Source organism: Helianthus annuus, chromosome 13 (assembly GCF_002127325.2).
Source record: "Helianthus annuus cultivar XRQ/B chromosome 13, HanXRQr2.0-SUNRISE, whole genome shotgun sequence".
Classification (NCBI taxonomy): Eukaryota; Viridiplantae; Streptophyta; class Magnoliopsida; order Asterales; family Asteraceae; genus Helianthus; species Helianthus annuus.
In genome coordinates, this window is record NC_035445.2 from 162,187,511 (window position 1) to 162,208,415 (window position 20,905).

General features: G+C 38.8%; 1 protein-coding gene and 1 pseudogene across 1 annotated transcript; both read right to left on the minus strand.

Annotated features, from left to right (window-relative positions):
• Positions 1-12,059: 12,059 nt before the first annotated feature.
• LOC118486145 lies at positions 12,060-12,159 on the minus strand (annotated as a pseudogene).
• A 5,462-nt stretch (positions 12,160-17,621) lies between these two features.
• LOC110900082 (GATA transcription factor 4) lies at positions 17,622-19,570 on the minus strand. The gene is made up of 2 exons (XM_022146982.2): positions 19,209-19,570; positions 17,622-18,462 (listed from the first exon to the last, which is right to left on the minus strand). Exons 1-2 carry the CDS (start codon positions 19,413-19,415, stop codon positions 17,899-17,901), a joined length of 771 nt encoding a protein of 256 aa, XP_022002674.1. The 5' UTR covers positions 19,416-19,570; the 3' UTR covers positions 17,622-17,898.
• Between the last annotated feature and the right edge of the window lie 1,335 nt (positions 19,571-20,905).

Consider the following 20,905-nt stretch of genomic DNA (forward strand, 5'->3'; position numbering starts at 1 on the left):
GAGTGCCATCAAATTTCGGGACGAAATTTCTTTCAACTTGGGGATGATGTGACAACCCGAAAACTAGAACTTTTCGTTGTGTCGTGATGTAACTTGTTTGTACATTATGTGACTAGTGACTGACTAAACTTAATGATAACGTGAATCTTTATGTGATATGTGCTTTGTTATGTGTGCATTGGTATGTATATATGTATGTGTTATATGTGAGCCGAAAACCCAACCCGAGAACAAGGAACCCGACTCGAGACCATGAGGTCTCGAGTGATTTGTGACCATGACTCGCAACCGGGCGGTTGCGAGTGGGCCTTTGGGCCGTAACCGGTTTGGGCCGAAACCCCAAGCCCAACCCGAAACATCCCTTGGTATATATACCCCATCTTTCCCCACTTTCCCTCATTTCATACACAACACACAAACACACTTCTCCTATTTCTCTCTCAACTAGAACACCCCAAAACAACATCCCAACCTTCTCCAACTTTCGGATTCAAGCAAGGGATCTCGGTCAAGAAAGCTCGGATCACTCGGACACTTCATCTTCTCTCATTTTCTTCCTTTCTTTCGGCTCATCCTCCTTCTTCACAACCGGTTAGTGTTGTTACTATGTGCATGAGATTTATGTATGCTTATGAACTAAGAAATGCTTGGATAGTAGTTTTTGTATAATTTTTAGGATGAATTGTGGAACTTGACTATATGTGAAAACCCTTGTGAACAAGGCTTGATAACATGTTTAAATGACTAACAAATGGTAGTTCAAGAATGATTATGACTAACCATACTATGCTTCTTTATTCCTTGCAAATAATGATGTTAAACTTAAGATTCGGATATATAATGTATGTTTTGCATGTTGATCTTGCTAGAACATGTGATTTTGGTTCATAAATATATGATTATGTTGATATGAAAACCCTAGAAAATGATGAACATAAGATGAACTTGTTTGAATATGACTTGAAGATGTAAAAATGGCAAAGTTTGATCTATTTTCATTGCTGGTCAGTTTAGGAAAAGTGTTAGTGAAACATTATTGGTTGTTTCCTAATCTGGGTCTGAATACATGGTACAATTTCGGACTGTTGCATCTGCATCATCACGTGTACGTGAAAGGGACAGCTTACGACTCGCAACCGCGTCGTTGCGACTCGCAACCAAGGCAAGACAACTCGAGACCACGTAGTTGCGACTCGCAACCACAGCATGACTACTCGAAACCGCGAGATTGCGACTCGAAATCACGCCGTTGCGACTCGCAACCAAAACATGATGACTCGAGACCATGGTTACGACTCGCAACCACAGCGTGACAAGCCGAGACCACCTGGTTGCGACTCGAGACCAGCTGGTTGCGAGTGGGCTGTCCATTCTGGTTATTGGGCCATTCTGTGTTAACTTGGGCTATCTGTTAAATGAACTATGTGTTGCTGTTGACTGCTTAATTATTTAGGCCGGCCCATTAACCCACTGTTTACTTATATGCTTGATACGTGTTAGTTATGTGTAAGTTTTACGTGAATGCTTGTATACCGAACCTGACCTATACCGGTAACCATGTTAGGACGTGGTGACCAACGTGATTGACAAGTAACCTAAACCTACCGAGCAACCCAAGGTGAGTTCACAACTTAAAAGCATGCGTCCCGGTGGTTTGGGACACGAGACTAACAACCCTATCCCCTGGTAAAAGGGGATACCATTTACATACTTTCCCTGGTTATTGGGAACAAAACTTACTTTTCCTTCCCTGGTATTGGGAAACCTTTTGGACAATCCTATCCCCTGGTAAAAGGGGATACCATTTACATACTTTCCCTGGTTATTGGGAACACAACTTACTTTTCCTTCCCGGGTATTGGGAAACCTTTTGGTTAATTACTGTTTATACGGATTGCAACTAACGGCACTAAACGAAACTCTATCACTCAAGTCCCTACTACAAATACCGATTAGTCGCCGGGTTAGGCGAGCGGGTTATTAGTTGATAGCGCTATTTAGGTGTTTACCAGCCTCACACCGTGCCCTGGTTTGGGATCGGTCGTGAACTAATGTACTCAGAAATCCGTCAATGATGATAGAACATTGACATCGGGGCATCCTGCGGATACGCAACGGTTACCTAGTGTTCGGTATTGGAAAAACAGTTTAGTCGCTAACTTTTGGGGTAGCTCCCCAGGGCATGTATAAACGGATAAATTAACCGGTGAAACAAAGTTTTTGGTAATTAAAACTGGACAACTAGTGAACTCACTCAGCATTATTGTTGACTCCTTACTGCATGCTTTGCAGGTAACCAATGATTCAGGAGCTGCTACTTGGGGAAGTGTAGTGTTCGTCAAACCCGTGTGTTGGGATAACTGTTTTGATCAATGAACTGTCTTTAAAACTATTTTGGTTTATGCTTCCGCTGTTTTGTTAAACTAATTACCGAATCTAAACTCTAATGTTGTTAATTACTTCGGATTTTAAATATTTCTACTATTAATTAAATGCTCAGTATAATTGGTGGCTGGATCCTGGTCGGTCACGCCCTCGAAGCGGGTGTCATCCGCAGGTGGATTTTTGGGGTGTGACACTTTTGTTGTTTACAATCGAACTCTGAAGTGGACAACAAATCAAACAAGTGTCATTAAACCTCCAAAGACACGTGTGAAGCACTACGAACACAAAAAATGTGGGAAAAAAATTAGGGCTACGAATCGAACCTAAGTGTAATGGGGATTCAGGAACAAAAAAACCTAGTTTACCAAAGTCACTAAGACAATAAAAGAGGAAGGAGAATTGTATAAATACAATCTAAAAAACGTGTGAAAGGGAAAAAAAGAGGTTGAATGATGTGAAGCCATGTGTTATAGGCTACTATTCACAAGCTTTGTGAATTAATATATTTCAATTCAATTCAATTTCAATTTCAATTCAATTATATTCAATTCAATTCAATTATATGGATTTAAATAACATCAACTTTCACCAATTGGTCGATAGCATTTCCAACTTTCGATTTATACCACAACGCTGCCAACTTTTAACTTATTTTTCTCTAACACTCCCAAACTAACTGAAACCTAACCTAGTTAGTTGATGTCAGATGCAACATCACTATACAAGTGTCACATCAGATGTCACGACAGCAAAGAAGCCACATCATATGTCACGTCAGTAAAAGTGTCACATCAGCAAAAAGCCATGTCAGATGCCACATCAGCAAAAAAAACTAACTTGGTTATGATCAGTTAGGTTCGGAGCGTCAGAGGAAAATAAATTGAAAGTTGAGAGTGTTGTGGTACAATTCGAAAGTTAGGAATGTTATCGACCAATTGGTGAAAGTTGAGGTTATTTAAATTCAATATCCCGTATATAATATCAATATCTCCTTATTTATTATTGCATTGAACATGTAACATCTATAGATCCGTCTCCTCCAATATTAAGTTCCCATACCTTAGATGCACTACAAACCACCAGTATTATTCCTCCAATATTAGATATATAAAACTTTATTGTATAATTTTAGGGTAAATTACTTTTTGAGTCCCTGTGTTTTATGGGTTTTAAGCACTTGAGTCCAAAAACAAAAAGTTTAACGACATGAGTTCCCATAAGCATTTTCTTTAACCATTTGAGTCCAAATTTCTAACTTCATCCACCAAGTCTGTTAACTATGAGGATAATTTGGTTATTTACATAAAAAGTACAAGTCTTATATGCACATCAAGTCTCCTCTCTCTCTCTCTCTCTCTCTCTCTCTCTCTCTTAACGTAATTTCCAAAAATGAAAGAACAGATTCTAATCATACCTTGATGTAAACGTCTACGGCTCTGTAAAGTCCGTCATCATATACCCTTGCCTGTTCCGGTAATGCAAACGCAAGCTCCAAAAACTTCTCCGGCTTCAGATTAGTATCCGAAGAAATTTCCGACAAGTAACCATCGATTAACTTTAGTACAATCATTAATTCCACAAATCTATTACGATTATGTTCGTCACCAGCGTCTTCATCATCAATTAAATCCGCAGTTGTTGTCATCTGTTCTACTCTATGTAGAAAGTGAGCTAGAATCCTTTGGACGTAACGATAGTTTCCAGCAGCTCCTTTTGTTCAACCTCTGAAGGTATAGAGGAAGACGAAGACCTCCTACCAGTAATCTTCCATCATCTCCAACACTTCTCCGGTACACCGGAGTTGAGCGACGTTTAACAGCGTCAGCTCAATTTTAATGGCGTAACAGTATTTAACAGCAGCCTCAAACGTTTCCGATCCTCCTGGAAAATCCGGTAGCGTGGTGTGAGCATGCTCCGTATCTGTTTCTTCTCTTATCTCTTCGTTTTTTGAATTTTCAGACACACTTTCAACAGTGTCATTCTTTTCTTGCTCGGTAATCATCTCGGCCCACAATCTTCACCACCAATCATCTAGAAAGGGTCACCTTCTCCGATCATCTCTCTGTTCTGACTCTCACTCTCTCTGAATCTCTTTCTTAACTATTTCTCTCTCTAGATTTTTCTGTAAATAGAAAGTGTGAAAGTGTGTGTGGGAGTTTTCTTATGGAAGAAGAAAAGGAAAGAAGAAGTGGAAGAGAGAAAAAGAAAGACCAGAGACAGATGAAGGGTGAAGAAAGAGAAAGAGATAGAGAGAGTTTTTTATTTTTTAAATATAAGGGTATTTTGGTCATTTAATGATACTTAACCAACAAATTCTAACAATGTTAGAAATTTGGACTCATATGGTTAAAGAAAATGTTTATAGGGACTCAGATCATTAAACTTTTTACTTTTGAACTCTAATGGTTAAAACTTATAAAACACAAGGACTCAAAAAGTAATTTACCCATAATTTTAAATGAAAAACTGTCACACCCTGGCTTTGCGGAAGCGTGGTTAATTTGGTGTGACTTCTTAATACCATAGCTTAATCATAACAAAGCTATATGAATTAAAAATATGCAAGATCATCCATTGATAATAAAAATATTAAACATTGTCTTAACGGGTTAACACCCAACAACCATAACTTGTCTAAACATTACAAATGCAAACTTAAAGTAAACATGGTTTAGGGACTGTGACTTGTCCAGGAAAGAGTCACAAGTCTCGAACCCTGGATGACCTCGGGCCTAATGCAGCGGAAAACAAGCCATACCGCGCCAGATCGTTAGTTTCCTGAAATACATGTAAGTTGAAAAATCAACAATAATGTTGAGCGAGTTCATGCGAAAGTGAGTAAGCAAACCTTTATCTTTATCAAAAACCTGGTATGTAGCAAATAAGGAAAAAGAGATCACCAATGGTTGCAAGGCCATTGATATGTGTGAAGTGTAAGTAGGGATGACTCAAACCTAGCGGATTTATGCGTCGGACACTAAGTCACCCCGAGGTCCGTTCAGCTGGACCTGGGGCTGGGCTCGCTACACCCAGATAGATCTACCGCTCCTGTCCCTCGGTCCTACTACGAGGATTAATGGCCTCAAGTTGCGCCTACCCACTCACATGATCTAAGTAGTAACCCTCCTTACGCTAACCATACCATGTATCAAGTATTCATAATCATAGTAACATGTATTTCACCCCCGCAGTTTATAAAACTGAAAACAGTTAAGAGAAAATGGGGACATGAACTCACAGTCAGTGCGTAGCTAAATCAAGCACTCCAAATGTCCGAAAGCTGTGCAACGACCTACATGTGCTAATTCTATTAGACGGATGGACGTGCTTTAGCTTTATAGTTTAATTTTCGGGAAACAGTTAGACAACCGTTCCTTGTATATATTTGGTAGTAAATCTCCTTCCCAAGGATGGGGGAATTAATACATGCGTGCTTATAATATTAAGTCTCACTTAATATATTTTATTTCTTATTCCAAAATATAATTATTTTTCTCAAAAATAATATATTTTCTCTTCGTATAATACTTTCCAAAATAATACGTCGACAAGATACGCATTCGTGAATATTTTCGTATAAAGCGTAAGTTACGTTTTGGCGATTTAGTGGTAATAATAATTACCGTTGTAACTTATATGTTTGTCGTATAAGCGTTTGTATTATTTTGGGTTCGACAAAGTTAGTAAATATTATTTTTACTCTAAAAATAATATTTATACATTTTCACAAAATAATCATAAACAGTGTTGTGAAAAATATATTTATCGAATAAATATTTATCACGTTTATTTTTGTGAAAACCCCACCTCCGAATATTTGTAAATAAAGTCATGGCGAAATATATTTGAAAATATGTCAAAAGTAGTCTAACACTTGTAAATAATTCTAAGTGTTAGATTTTAGAAAATTTCGCCAGAGTTTCCCCTGTAACTGGAGGTGGCCACGCTTTTAAGCGTATCATTTTCTTTTACAAATCATTTCAACACTTCTTTTAAATCAACCAATCAATTTCCAACACATTACACAAGTTTCAACACTTCAAACTTGTAGACTAGTATGTAAAATCGCATTATTACATGAACTTGTAGTTTTTCTAAAACTATTGTGTAGATCTCGTTATATTTAGTGGATCTATGTATATAATAGTTTAGTCTTGTAAAAACCCCGTTTTTGGAACAAATCACTCTTTACAACTTCCCGACAATTTTTATAAAAATTGTTATTTTGTCGGATCTTTCGTTTCACAAGTGTTTATACACTTGTAGTTTATAAAAATCATCTTTGTTAACATGTTATCCAACTTATATAAAACATGATTTTCTCGACACCCGGTTCTACGAATATACCACTTGTACATACGTAGATCGGCTCGTTTTAAATACTATTTTACATGTCAAAACACTTTTACACAAGTTCATGTTTCCCGTGTGGTGGAGTTTCACCTTTTAACCCTCGTACCGCTAGAAACAAGCTTATGTCAAGATTCGTGATCTTAACAAAGTCGGGTTAAACGATGATAAGAACCACCACATCGTAGATCGGGTCTCTTCAACCAACATATTCCAATACTACGACTTTTACACGCGTTATATGCTTTTAACCAACAATATTCGAGTTTTAGTAGACTTTATAGATTCAAAAGATGGGTTTCCGACTTTTAACCGTTAAAAATCCTTTTAACCACTTTAGATACGATCAAGAGCGAGTTTTAAATGTTATACCTCTAGCTCGGGGCTAGGGAAGATCTTTGGCGAAAATGGCGTGGATAAAAGCAAATGAACGAGGTCCTCCAACTTCCGCTTGCTTCAAAGCTCCTAATACGTGATCCCCGACACTTGTGTGAGCTTGGAATGGCAAGACAAGAACTCGAAGATGGGTGGTTGAGGGTGGGGGGTTACGGCCGAGAGGGAGAGAGCAAGAGGGAGTGAGAGTGGGTGAGTTGTGAAATGGTGACAAGTCTCATGTGGGTGTGGGTTTATATAGAGAAAATCATGCTCCTTCGTCCATCGGTTTATGTCGTCTAGATATCCACGTAATCTATTATAATAATCAAAAGGTGTACTCCCCTTGTCACATCAAGTTGGCCGATCCCTTTAGGGGGGGGGGGGGTTATCCGGTTGGATCTTGATTGTTCAGTTAGTGTTCAGTTAAGTTAAATAGGTTACTTTTAGAGATTAACCCCGTTAGTTGTTTGATGCGTTAAAGTGCGGGTGTTAGGGTAATCAGGGACCCTAACTGGCTCAGAAAAAGACTAATAATATTTCTGGCAATATTTTTATGTTCCGGGTATAGTCCGGTTGTTCGGTTGGATAGTAATCCGTTAAAGTGCTTAAGTAATCCTTTAAGCGTCGTAAATAATATTTTTTAGCGACACAATTTATTCTGCAAAGTGTCAGGAATATTTCCCCATGTTTTGGCACTTTATTAATTAGCTAGAAGCTAGTGTGTTGATAAAAGTGCTGTGTTTTGTGCTTAGAGTACGTTTTAGGCACATCCAATCTCTATATCTTATTCCTAGAGACGCAATTATACAACCCTTGTATCCCTACACACACTATGGGTGCAGTAAAATATTTCTGGCTCATTCAGGCCTTTAGAGGCAGTGTCTGCCTGATGCTGGCTATATCAGCATGTCAAAATAGGTTATCCGTTCAAGTGCTACTGTGCTTTTGTGCATCATGTTTGTCACTAGAGTTCAGTAAGTAAATAATGTAGTGACGGAAAAATCAAAGTATGATGCAGATATGTACAAGTATCAACAATCAAGTAGCAGTTTATCAGAAACCTCAGTTAAGCACAGTAATTAGGCAACAATTAATAGTTAATTAAGTCGTACGGATACCTGGTTTTGTGAGGGTTGTCACAAAAACAGGTTGCAAGTTATATAAGTAACAAATACCATACCTCAAACATGAGACTTATAAAGAAATTTATTTATTTATTTACTATAACAATAAAAACCGCAGGGAATAGTGTTTCCCTACCATTGGTTAAATTGGCGACGGCCAATAGTCCAGTAAAAGTACTATTTTACCCTGTTTAAATTTATAGTTTTACCACTAGTTTTGTTTTTTTTTCCTCCCAGCTAAATTACAATTGTGTCCTCAGTTTAAATTTACACTATTGCCATCGTTTTTGTTTTTTTTTCCCGTCAAATTATGATTAAAATTACGGTCATGTGATCGTTTTAGTTTTTTTTTTCTTTACAAAACTATGATAGTGTTTTGTTTTAGTTGGTTGACTCGGTGTAATTTTTATTTGTGTCAGACGGCTGCTCGGCACACGCTCATTTGTCCTGAAAAAAAATACAATTTTTCCCTCAGTTTCAATTATAGCATTTCCATCGTTTTAGTTTTTTTTAGCAAAACTATAACTACAAACACAAGATGGGGGGAATAGTGTCAGGCAGCTAGCTACCAGACACTCCTCCATTGGTCCAACCACTTTATAATTTTATCCCCGCTTTAAAATTATGATTTGCCATCAGTTCAAAATTACGTTTTTGTCCCCAATTCAAAATAAAATTATGCTTTTGTCACCAACTAAAAATTACAATTTTGCCCCCGGTTCAAAATTACGATTTTCCCTATTTAAATTTAAAGTTTTGCCATTAGTTTTGTTTTTTTTTTCTCCCAGCCAAATTAAGATTTTGCCCGCAATTTATATTTACATTTTTCCATCGTTTTTGTTTGTTTTCCTTGTCAAATTACGATTTTGCCCCTAGTGTAAAATTACAGTCATGCTATCGTTTTAGTTTTTTTTTGATGAAATTATGATAGTGTTTTGTTTTAATTGGTTGACTCGGTGTAATTTTTATACGTGCAGGCGGATGTCTGGCAGACGCTCATTTGTCCTGAAAAAATACAATTTTGCCCCAGTTTAATATTATAGTTTTTCCATCGTTTTTTTTTTTTTTGTTTTTTAAACAAAAGCATGATAGTGTTTTATTTTAATTGGTTGACTCAATGTAATTTTTTGAGATCGTGTTATGATTAGTATGTATAAGTAACCGAAACACAGACGTATATGTTATGAGAGAGAAATACTCGGTTTAGTGTCCCCACAACACGTGCGAGGCTGATGTGTGTAAAATGCAACATATAAATCACATCAATTAAGGCATAAAACTAACCCTTTTTAAGTACTAATGTTGGAAAAAGAGTGTTTTTGTCTTCCTTTTGTATTTTCAGGATGAAATGAGCTCAAAATCACAAAAGAAGCAAAAAGACAACTAATTCTACCATAAATACAAGAAAAGGAACAAAAGTGGACTGCCCAGACCCTCAACGGCACCTCCCAAGGCAAAGGAGAAGAAACAGAGTCTGAACACGCCCCGTGTCCAGCGAACACGGGGGCGTGCCCAGGAAGCAGCAGAAAAGACAAACCAGTAGAAGCTTCCATTGCCCACCACGGGGCCGTGTCCAGCGAGCACGGGGGCGTGGTGAAAGTACAGCAGGCGCATTAATTGTAATTCGCAATTACAATTAATGAAGTGAGAGAATGTCAGACGGGCACGGGGCCGTGTCCAGCGGACACGGGGCCGTGTCCAGCCTTCTGTTCAGCCTATAAATAGAGGAGCTTGGCTTCATTCTCTCTCATCCCTTGGCACACCACCTCTCTCACACTTCATCCACCACCCACCACCGCCATAACACCATCATCCACCACCATCATCCATTGTCCATCGTAGAGTGTGTGAGTCGTCTCGGGATCCAAGATTGATCGTAAGAGTTCTTGACAATCAAGGCCATGTTTGCCTAAGTCTCTTACATCACTTGGTGAAGACAAGTGTTTAGTATAATACTTTTTATTTTTAATCTTTTGCACTTTTTATTTGGTTTTGTATTAATGACTTTAATAACTTGTTACTTATGTTGAAGGTGATCTTTCCTTATCGTTTGTCCGTGGTGTCTTGGCATTATTTTACTGTCTATATAAAATAAAAGATTTTCACCATTCATATCTCCACGGTCTATATGGAAGTATGTTGGCTACCTGGTCGGGGGTTAAGGGAACGGTTTGGTAAGGGTCTTGCCCTTGTTCGGCGTTTAGAGGTCCTGCTTGGGACCTGGGTCAAATTTAGTAGGATCTCCTTCAATGCCCATAGGTATTGGATGGCGGGGATCCAAACTCTTTGACCCCCTCATAAGTTAACTACTATTAATACTATAACCGGGCTATTTAGGACTGTATCCCTGCTGACTCAGACTACTTAGCCGAGGGTAACGTCACCGCCAAAAGCGGGGCCTACCACAATTTGCATTAATAACTTAATTCATTATCTTTCAATAATCCGACCCTTTAGGATTGTATCCTTGCTGACTCAAACTACTGGGTTGAGGGTAACGTCGCCTTCAAAAGAGGGGCCTACTACAATAACTAAGATAATCTCTTAAACAAGTGCAAAATGCGAAAATAATCAAAGGTTATACTAATACACGTGTCGGATCCAAGTGATTCATCTTGTCTATCTGTTTTTATTTTATTTTTATTTTCAGCATTTAGTTAGTTTTTATTTTTCTTAGTTTAAAACATTTTTCTCACTTTTTGATTTGATTAGACGTTGAGGATAAACCGGTATTAAAAGCTCTTGTGTCCTTGGACGACCTCGGTATCTTACCAACACTATACTACGTCCACGATGGGTGCACTTGCCCATATGTGTGTTTAGTGTTAGTGAATATCGTGTTTTATAAATTTAAAACTTGGCTAAAAGTGTAAAAAAAGGGCTTAAATATACATCAAAATTATATTACACTACACGCACATCAAGTTTTTTGGCGCCGTTGCCGGGGACACAAGGATTTTAAGAAAGTTAGGAATCAACGGCCTAATCATATTTTTATTTTTCTTTAATTTTTTAGGATTTTTTTTTTAAATTTTCAGCTTCTGCAGAGCTCAGCACGGGGCCGTGCCTGGTCGGACACGGGCCGTGCTCAGCAACGTTACTGGCAGTTTTTGTTTTTCAAGTTACAGAAGGCTGACCACGGGGCCGTGCCGGTGCAACACGGGGCCGTGTCCAACTTCCAGTAACTGGGATCTGAAAAACAATCACTGTAATTCCGACCACGGGGCCGTGTTCGCTCAACACGGGGCCGTGGTGAACCTTCTGACCAACATTCTTTTCTGTTTTTATTACAAGACTTGGAACCCGACGCCATCCTCACGTAGTGTATGAGCTCCAGTTCCAATAAAGACATAAAGGAACCGCTAGAAGAACCCGAACGCTTTCTCAGAAAAAGGTTAAAAGCCAAAAACCAAGAGAAGGTTTCGGGTGATCCACCCCCAATGGCGGACCAACGTACCCTTATGGATTATCTACGGCCCACCGTAGGTAATCTAGGCGCCGCTATCAATGCTCCGAATGTCGAAGCCAATAACTTCGAACTTCGACCGCATTTGATACAAATGCTCCAAAACTCCGCAACCTTCCACGGGCTTGCGGACGAGGATCCTCATCTACATATAACTAATTTCTTAGAAATATGTGATACCTTTCAGATCAATGGAGCATCAAACGACGCCATCCGCCTCCGTATGTTTCCATTCTCACTAAAAGACCGAGCGAAAGCTTGGCTCAACACCCTCCCAGCTGGATCGGTAAACACCTGGGATGAACTAGCCCAAAAATTTCTATATAAGTATTTCCCTCCTGCTAAAACTGCTAAATTAAAGGCTGAAATTAATACATACTCACAAGAGGACGGGGAATCCTTATATGAAACTTGGGAAAGGTTCAAGGAGCTATTACGCAAGTGTCCCCATCACGGCCTCGCAATATGGCAACAAGTATCCACTTTCTACAATGGATTGTTGCCACACACTAGGCAGACACTTGATTCTAGCTCCGGGGGACTTTTAGGTAATCGACGCCCACACGAAATATATAATCAGATTGAGGAAATTGCTCAAACCAATTTTCAATGGCACACTCCCCGGGGAAATAAGTCTATCGCCCCAGGCGCCCATAAGGTCGACGAAAGCACTTCTTTACAAGCCCAAATCGAGGCCCTTTCTTCAAAAATAAAAAAGTTAGAAATGACAAAAACAGTCTCGGTTATGGCTTGTGAAGGGTGTGGTGGGTCACATGAAAATTGGAGTTGCATGAAAGAAACGGACGATCAACAAGAAATGGTAAACTACATTGATAATAGACCTAGGCCGTCGGGTCCTCCAACGGGAACTTACAACCAAGGATGGCGAAACCACCCAAACCTTGGTTGGAGGGAAACCGGCAATAGTAGTAACCAACAAACCCAACGAACAAACTTTCAGCAATCAAGAAATGAGTCACAAAATTTCACTCAACAACAAGGTGGACGAGAAAGGCTCGAAGATACTATATCTCGCCTCGTCTCTGACACTGATAAGAAAAACTCGGAAAGATTTCTACAATTAGAATCTAATTTTAGGAATCAACAAGCTAGCATTCAAAACATAGAAAAACAAATAAATCAACATAGCACAAAATTTTTCCGAGAGACCGCAAGGCGCATTACCTAGCAATACCGAAACAAACCCAAAGGCGCAAGTTCACCTCATCACACTACGAAACCGCACCGTAGGGCCTGCAGAAGTACCTCCACCTGCGGAAGAAACAATGCCAACACATCTGCAGGAAAAGAACTCTCCCCCATCACCAGAGCCTACCAAGGCTCCTCGAGTTCCGTACCCCGGTAGGTTAATTCGTCAAAAGACCAATGAGCAGTTCGCAAAATTCGAAAGTCTGTTAAAACAATTGCATGTCAATATTCCTTTTATCGAAGTCCTAACCCAAATGCCCAAATACTCTAAATTTATGAGGGACTTCCTTACACATAAAAAGAAAATTGAAAATTTGCAATTAGTTAATTTAGGCGAAGAATGCTCTGCCCTCGTACTTAATAAACTACCCCAAAAGAAAATCGATCCCGGAAGTTTCACGATTCCATGCTCAATAGGGGAATCACCCGTTCGCAATGCCTTGGCCGACTTAGGGGATAGCATTAACCTCATGCCCTCATCGATGTTCAAAAGGCTTGGCTTGGGAACCACGAGCCCTACAAAAATAAGCATACAACTCGCTGATCGATCAGTCAAGTTCCCACAAGGTGTCATCAAGAATGTCTTGGTAAGGGTAAGCAGATTCGTTTATCCAGTTGACTTTGTCATACTCGACATGGAGGAAGACACCGAGGTCCCCCTTATACTAGGGAGACCCTTCCTTGCCACAGCACAAGCAGTGGTAGACATGAATGACGGGACACTGACTTTGAGGTATGGGGACGATGAGGTGAAGTTCGGAGTTGGGAAGAGAATAGAGGACGACGACCCAGTCAATTACATGAAGGTTATTGATTCAAGCTTGGATGCCGCTCTCCGACGGTGTAACTTGGGAAGCATGGCACTCCACTCAGAAGATATATAACCTGGAATCGGGTCTAGCCAAGGACCTTTATAAACGTGGCGCACCACGGAGGCATTCCGCGGATCTATCCTTAGTTTAGTTTAATCTTTTAGTTTTTGCAGAATAAAACACACTCATGGTGGTAATGGATGAAAAAGGGAACGAGAAAAATGGAACCATGCACGAAGAACAGAGCAACCCGACAAAAATCTCCATCACAGAAGGCTCAACACGGGCCGTGCCCAACCAACACGGCCCCGTGCTGAGCCCCTGCAGAAAATCACCCAGTTCAGGTAACTGGACACGGGCCGTGTTCAGCGGACACGCCCCCGTGTCCAGGCTTCTGTTTCAATTCTGTAATTTTTGTTACTGGCACTTGACCACGGGGCCGTGTCCAGGATGCCAGTAACATAAATCTTTGCTTTTTAACCCACCTTTACACATTCTAAATCAACCAAAAACTTTATTTTTGGACACATTGAGGACAATGTGTAATTTAAGTGTGGGGGGGATGCTAAAACCTTGAAATTTTGCAAAATCCTAAACACAAGCCTTACACAAAACTCTATTGGAACCGCTAAACACCCCAAATTTTTTCAAAAAACTTTTTCATTTTTTTTTATTTACTTGTCTTAGTTTAAGTTGGGAATAACAAGTTCTAAAAAGGTTATATTTTTACAAGTTTACAACGGATAGCGTCGTGATAAAAAAAAGAACCAACATAAGAAAATTATGAAACGGTATAACAAGTCTAGTTAAAAATTCGATTATATATGCTTGGTCACATTAAAAACCCATTCCCACAAAAGTGAGTTTTGAGCCTTTATTGAGCACAAAAATACACATATTTAGATTAAATGCTCAGTTTTCGTTTCTTGTGTGAATAGCCGCTCGATCCTTACAAATCTAGAACTTGCCACGACGATACATTCCCGGTCCTTACCAACTTAAACCCAAGTAAGTAAATGATGGAGGCATTATGACTAACCATTTTTCTTTCAAAACCATTATTTTTCATTTTTTTTACCTACCCAAAATCCCCCTAGATAGCCCCTTTGAGCCTAAACCTTTCATTTCATTACCCCAAGACCCTTTTTACCCACCAAAAACCTTTTTATTTTTTTTTCTATCTATTTTAGTAACAAGCTCGCTTTTTCGTAAACTCACCTTTTTATGTGACGATCGAAAAAAAAATGATGATGATGAAGTCAAAAACAAACAAAAGCTATAAAAGCTTGTTTGGAGAAATACTTCAAAATAAAAAATCACTAAAAACAAGGTACTTCACGAAAAACCGACGCTTGTTACGATTTTCGCCCTTTTTACTAACCACTAACCAACCACCCACCTTTAAACCCAAGCCTTCACCCCAAAATTCCTCTTGATATTTACAAAGGTAAAAGTTAAAAAGGAGGAGGATTGATTGCTTGGCAAGCCTATGGAAGACGTAAGTTCCGCGCCGCTCTCGAGTGATTCACTAAAATATACACCTTCGGCCGAGTGTTGAGTGATCTCCCGTAAGGTATGTGAACTTGTATATAAATGGAATTTTAATAAGGCATGCTATGCCCAAATAAGTAATTCATCTTATGAAACGTTCAAAAATAAATCATAACGAATAGGATTGTAAATAAATAAAAATAAAACCTATAAAAACCTTGGATTCCCGACACTCTAGGACAAGCTAAAAAACTTCTCTTCTACCTATTCCATTTGGGAGTGTAAGCCACATTTAAAGAGTTTTGCTTGAGGACAAGCAAAAGTTCAAGTGTGGGGGTATTTGATGTGTGTAAAATGCAACATATAAATCACATCAATTAAGGCATAAAACTAACCCTTTTTAAGTACTAATGTTGGAAAAAGAGTGTTTTTGTCTTCCTTTTGTATTTTCAGGATGAAATGAGCTCAAAATCACAAAAGAAACAAAAAGACAACTAATTCTACCATAAATACAAGAAAAGGAACAAAAGTGGACTGCCCGGACCCTCAACGGCACCTCCCAAGGCAAAGGAGAAGAAACAGAGTCTGAACACGCCCCGTGTCCAGCGAACACGGGGGCGTGCCCAGGAAGCAGCAGAAAAGACAAACCAGTAGAAGCTTCCATTGCCCACCACGGGGCCGTGTCCAGCGAGCACGGGGGCGTGGTGAAAGTACAGCAGGCGCATTAATTGTAATTCGCAATTACAATTAATGAAGTGAGAGAATGTCAGACGGGCACGGGGCCGTGTCCAGCGGACACGGGGCCGTGTCCAGCCTTCTGTTCAGCCTATAAATAGAGGAGCTTGGCTTCATTCTCTCTCATCCCTTGGCACACCACCTCTCTCACACTTCATCCACCACCCACCACCACCATAACACCATCATCCACCACCATCATCCATTGTCCATCGTAGAGTGTGTGAGTCGTCTCGGGATCCAAGATTGATCGTAAGAGTTCTTGACAATCAAGGCCATGTTTGCCTAAGTCTCTTACATCACTTGGTGAAGACAAGTGTTTAGTATAATACTTTTTATTTTTAATCTTTTGCATTTTTTATTTGGTTTTGTATTAATGACTTTAATAACTAGTTACTTATGTTGAAGGTGATCTTTCCTTATCGTTTGTCCGTGGTGTCTTGGCATTATTTTACTGTCTATATAAAATAAAAGATTTTCACCATTCATATCTCCACGGTCTATATGGAGGTATGTTGGCTACCTGGTCGGGGGTTAAGGGAACGGTTTGGTAAGGGTCTTGCCCTTGTTCAGCGTTTAGAGGTCCTGCTTGGGACCTGGGTCAAATTTAGTAGGATCTCCTTCAATGCCCATAGGTATTGGATGGCGGGGATCCAAACTCTTTGACCCCCTCATAAGTTAACTACTATTAATATTATAACCCGGCTATTTAGGACTGTATCCCTGCTGACTCAGACTACTTAGCCGAGGGTAACGTCACCGCCAAAAGCGGGGCCTACCACAATTTGCATTAATAACGTAATTCATTATCTTTCAATAATCCGACCCTTTAGGATTGTATCCTTGCTGACTCAAACTACTGGGTTGAGGGTAACGTCGCCTTCAAAAGAGGGGCCTACTACAATAACTAAGATAATCTCTTAAACAAGTGCAAAAGTGCGAAAATAATCAAAGGTTATACTAATACACGTGTCGGATCCAAGTGATTCATCTTGTCTATCTGTTTTTATTTTATTTTTATTTTCAGCATTTAGTTAGTTTTTATTTTTCTTAGTTTAAAACATTTTTCTCACTTTTTGATTTGATTAGACGTTGAGGATAAACCGGTATTAAAAGCTCTTGTGTCCTTGGACGACCTCGGTATCTTACCAACACTATACTACGTCCACGATGGGTGCACTTGCCCATATGTGTGTTTAGTGTTAGTGAATATCGTGTTTTATAAATTTAAAACTTGGCTAAAAGTGTAAAAAAAGGGCTTAAATATACATCAAAATTATATTACACTACACGCAAATCAGAGGCATTCTTTGAAATTCCCTGCATAAACTCATAATATTTGTTAAATTCATGCATCTAAATATAGTTAATATTAGTTTGCAAAAAGATAGCTGGTCTTTTTTTTTAATTAAAATATAACTAAAATAGCTAAGCGGTTTACATATACTTCCTTACAACATTTACTTGCATTAATTATAAATTAGACTATAGTTTTGAGTAACTATTTATACATCATAAAAGTTAATTCATATAATATCATAAGATACTATACTAATAATAAATTGTACCTTAGCATGTGACATGCTTATTAATATATGCATATAACGTGTCCCATACTTTGTATGGCCTTTTCTACCGAAGATTGGACAGGACATTGGTCATCAAATTAACATATCTTAGGTACACTAAGGACCGTACTGACCGTATGATATTTAAAATTATTATAAATCCTTAAATTAACATATTATTATAAAATCCTTAAATTAACATACAAAAAAAAGTCACATCATGAAGATCTGAAATTCATAACTACCTTTTGATCTCTTCCGTTAAAACTACTTTCACATCAGTTACGGTTTCAGGGCCGTTACGGCTGCCGACAGTTACTATAACTTAGTAACTGTCGTCAGCAAGTCTCGTAGTTGTTGCAATGATGTAGTCGTCGTCGTTGTTATTGTCGGTAGTTGTGTCTGCCGGCATATATTTGGTGTTCTGATGTAACTACTCGTTGTAGTTGTTGTTGGTGTTGGTGTTGATAGCGGTGTTGGTCGCCTCCTAATATCATTTCTTTTTGGCGGCGGAGTTCCATAACTTTCCGGTGAGAATTAGAATGCTGAGTCAGCACAAACGTCGGGCTGGCCGCCGGACGATACTCTGGGACTAGCCGGCCCGACTTGTACCTGACGCCGCAGGCGTTGCATAGCGTCTTGGGACCTAATGGTCCAGTGCGCCACTGTGGCGTCTTTTCAGACGCACAGTGTGTGCAACGCCTAGCGGCGTTAGGTTCTGACGTCGTTTCACACGACGTTTCGGAGGAGTGAGTGGTGGGTATAGGTGTTGATGCCCAACTTGTGTTGTTTGACGGTGCTCTAGTTCTCTTTGTTCTTGATCTGCTGTGGAACGAAGGGTTTTCTGGTCGGAAGTTTATAGTTCCGGCGATGTTGTTCGCCGGAAAATTGCTGACGGAATCGTCGACAAATTTTGATAGCCATTCGAGCTCCGCCACGTCATCACTCTACACATTCCAAATTCAAAAAAAAAATCATCATTAGTTATTGACCAATAAAAAGATAATCCAAAAAAAGATACCAATTTTTTTAACTCTTACACAACCTTTAATTACTCCTAAATTCTTTGTTTATCACGATAATTGAACACTATACATGGGAACACCATACCATCACATCTTGATTAAGGTGTAAACAAACAGGTTTGAGCTTGTCTAGGCTTAAGTTTGACTCGTTTAATATATATAATTATTTTATATATAATTTTTATTTGTATGTTCTTTATATCATAAGTTCATATATAATAATAATTATTATCAAAATAAATATATTAAATGAATTATATAAAAGTTGTATAAATAATATGAGCAAGATATAGCTCAATAATAAAAATATATATTAACTGAATTATATAAAAATTGTATAAATAATAGGCTTACGAGCAAGATCGAGCTCTCAAGTACAGGCTTGTTTATTTACTAACCTCATTTAAGTTCAGCTATTGGCAAAGGCAAAGCCTTTAAACACCTTGGGAGAGAGAGGTCTTGGGTTCAAGTCCCATAGACGACAGGAATAAAAGAAATTTGTCGTTCAAAAAAAAAGTTCAGCTAGATTCGAGTTTTTAATGAATTGATCTAGAGTACCACACGAGTTGTTTGGCTCGTTTACACCCTTAAAATAAAAAAAACAAAAAAAAAAAAAAAAACAAATGGATAACTATTTATGTACATGTGAAAAAGTTGAGTTAAATTACCGGAACGCAGAAGTGGTCCGTGAAGTCGGTAGTGGTATTATTATTATTGTTGTTGAAACTGTACTGAAAGTCGCTGTTGAATAACTGTGTGGCGGTGGTGGTGGCGGTAGAAGGCGCAAACACGTCATCGCGGTCACCGGAGAAATCAAAGAGGTCGTCAACACCGAACACGTCTTGTCCGGCGGACGGCATACCATAAATATCCATTAGTTTTGGTTTCTACTCCAGTTATCCGCAAACGAAAATGTTTGTCTAAGTTCTTAGGATGACTACTGCGATTGCTGGCAGTAAGCGAGCAGTCGCAGTGGCCGTCCTTAGAACAGAAAGAAAGTAGGGTTTGGGTTAGATGAGGAGGAAGGTGAAAGGGGTTGTTAATATAGTATGGATTATTGGGGGGTGGGGGAGCATAGGAACGTGGGTAGAGTGACCATGCAATGTGAGACTTCTGCAACTCTCTGATCACCAATTACTTTTTTTTTCATTAAACTTTTTCATCTTTTATATAATATAGGGTACTAAAATTGGTAATCACAATGCATAAGTAATTAGGGAAAACTTAAATATATTTATTATTTTTTATATTTAATTAAACGAGTGTGTTTATGTTGAATAAAATTTATCTTTAATGCATCATCCGCATTGCGTGGTGGTAAGACGAATAATTCCCTGTTTCATAACACATACACAGGTGTTTCGATTACTTGTGCATACTATTGATAACATGATCTCGGTCAGTTAAACCAAAACACTACAATAGTTTTGCAGAAAACTAAAACGATAACAAGACTGTAACTTTCAATTGTGGACAAAATTGTAATTTGTTAGGAGCAATGAGCGAGTGCCAGACAGTGTTTCCTAGCACAAAAGAAAATCGTATTGAGTCAACCAATTAAAACAAAATACTATTATAGTTTTGCAAAAAAAAAAAAAAAAATCTAAAACGATGGTAAAACTATAATTTTAAATCGGGACAAATTCATAATTCGCCCGCATTATAGGATGCTAAGACGAATATTTTTCAGTTTTATAACATGTACACATATGTTTCAATTCCATTACATTATATAATATTAAAAACCAATTTAACCAGTAAACTAGTAAAACCACCCATTACATGTTCAGTTGCATCCCACATCCGTACCCATACTATTGACCAATAAGTGTCCTGTAGTAGGCTTCATTACTTATCCATATATCACATCCGGGTACATGCAAATGCTTTTATTGTGCAACACTGCAACCACACCCAGCCATTGACCACACCCTCTTTCAATATGTTTAACGTAAAATTACAAAACTAGCCATTGACCACACCCTCTTTCAAAACTAGCCACCTTATGAATCTTTGGAGTGACCTTTAAGCACGAGATACGTCTTTGAAGGTTTTTAGGGAGCTGAAGCGTCCGGCGAGACTTCTCCCATTCGTCTTTCACGCCACGTGTCCATTTTTTATTGGGTTTCAATGACGTCGCTCCAAAGACGCATCCCCTGCTTGAAAGGTCACTCCAAAGATACACAAGGTGTCTAGTTTTGAAAGAGGGCGTGATTAATGGCTAGTTTTGTAATTTATCCTTTGTTAAACCTGATTACAAAAGGTTAAAAAAATGGATGGAGAGGGAATTGGGTTGATGGGGACATCATGGTGGGGCTAATCTTCATGAACATGCATGATGCATCCATGCTGCATCTGCCACCTG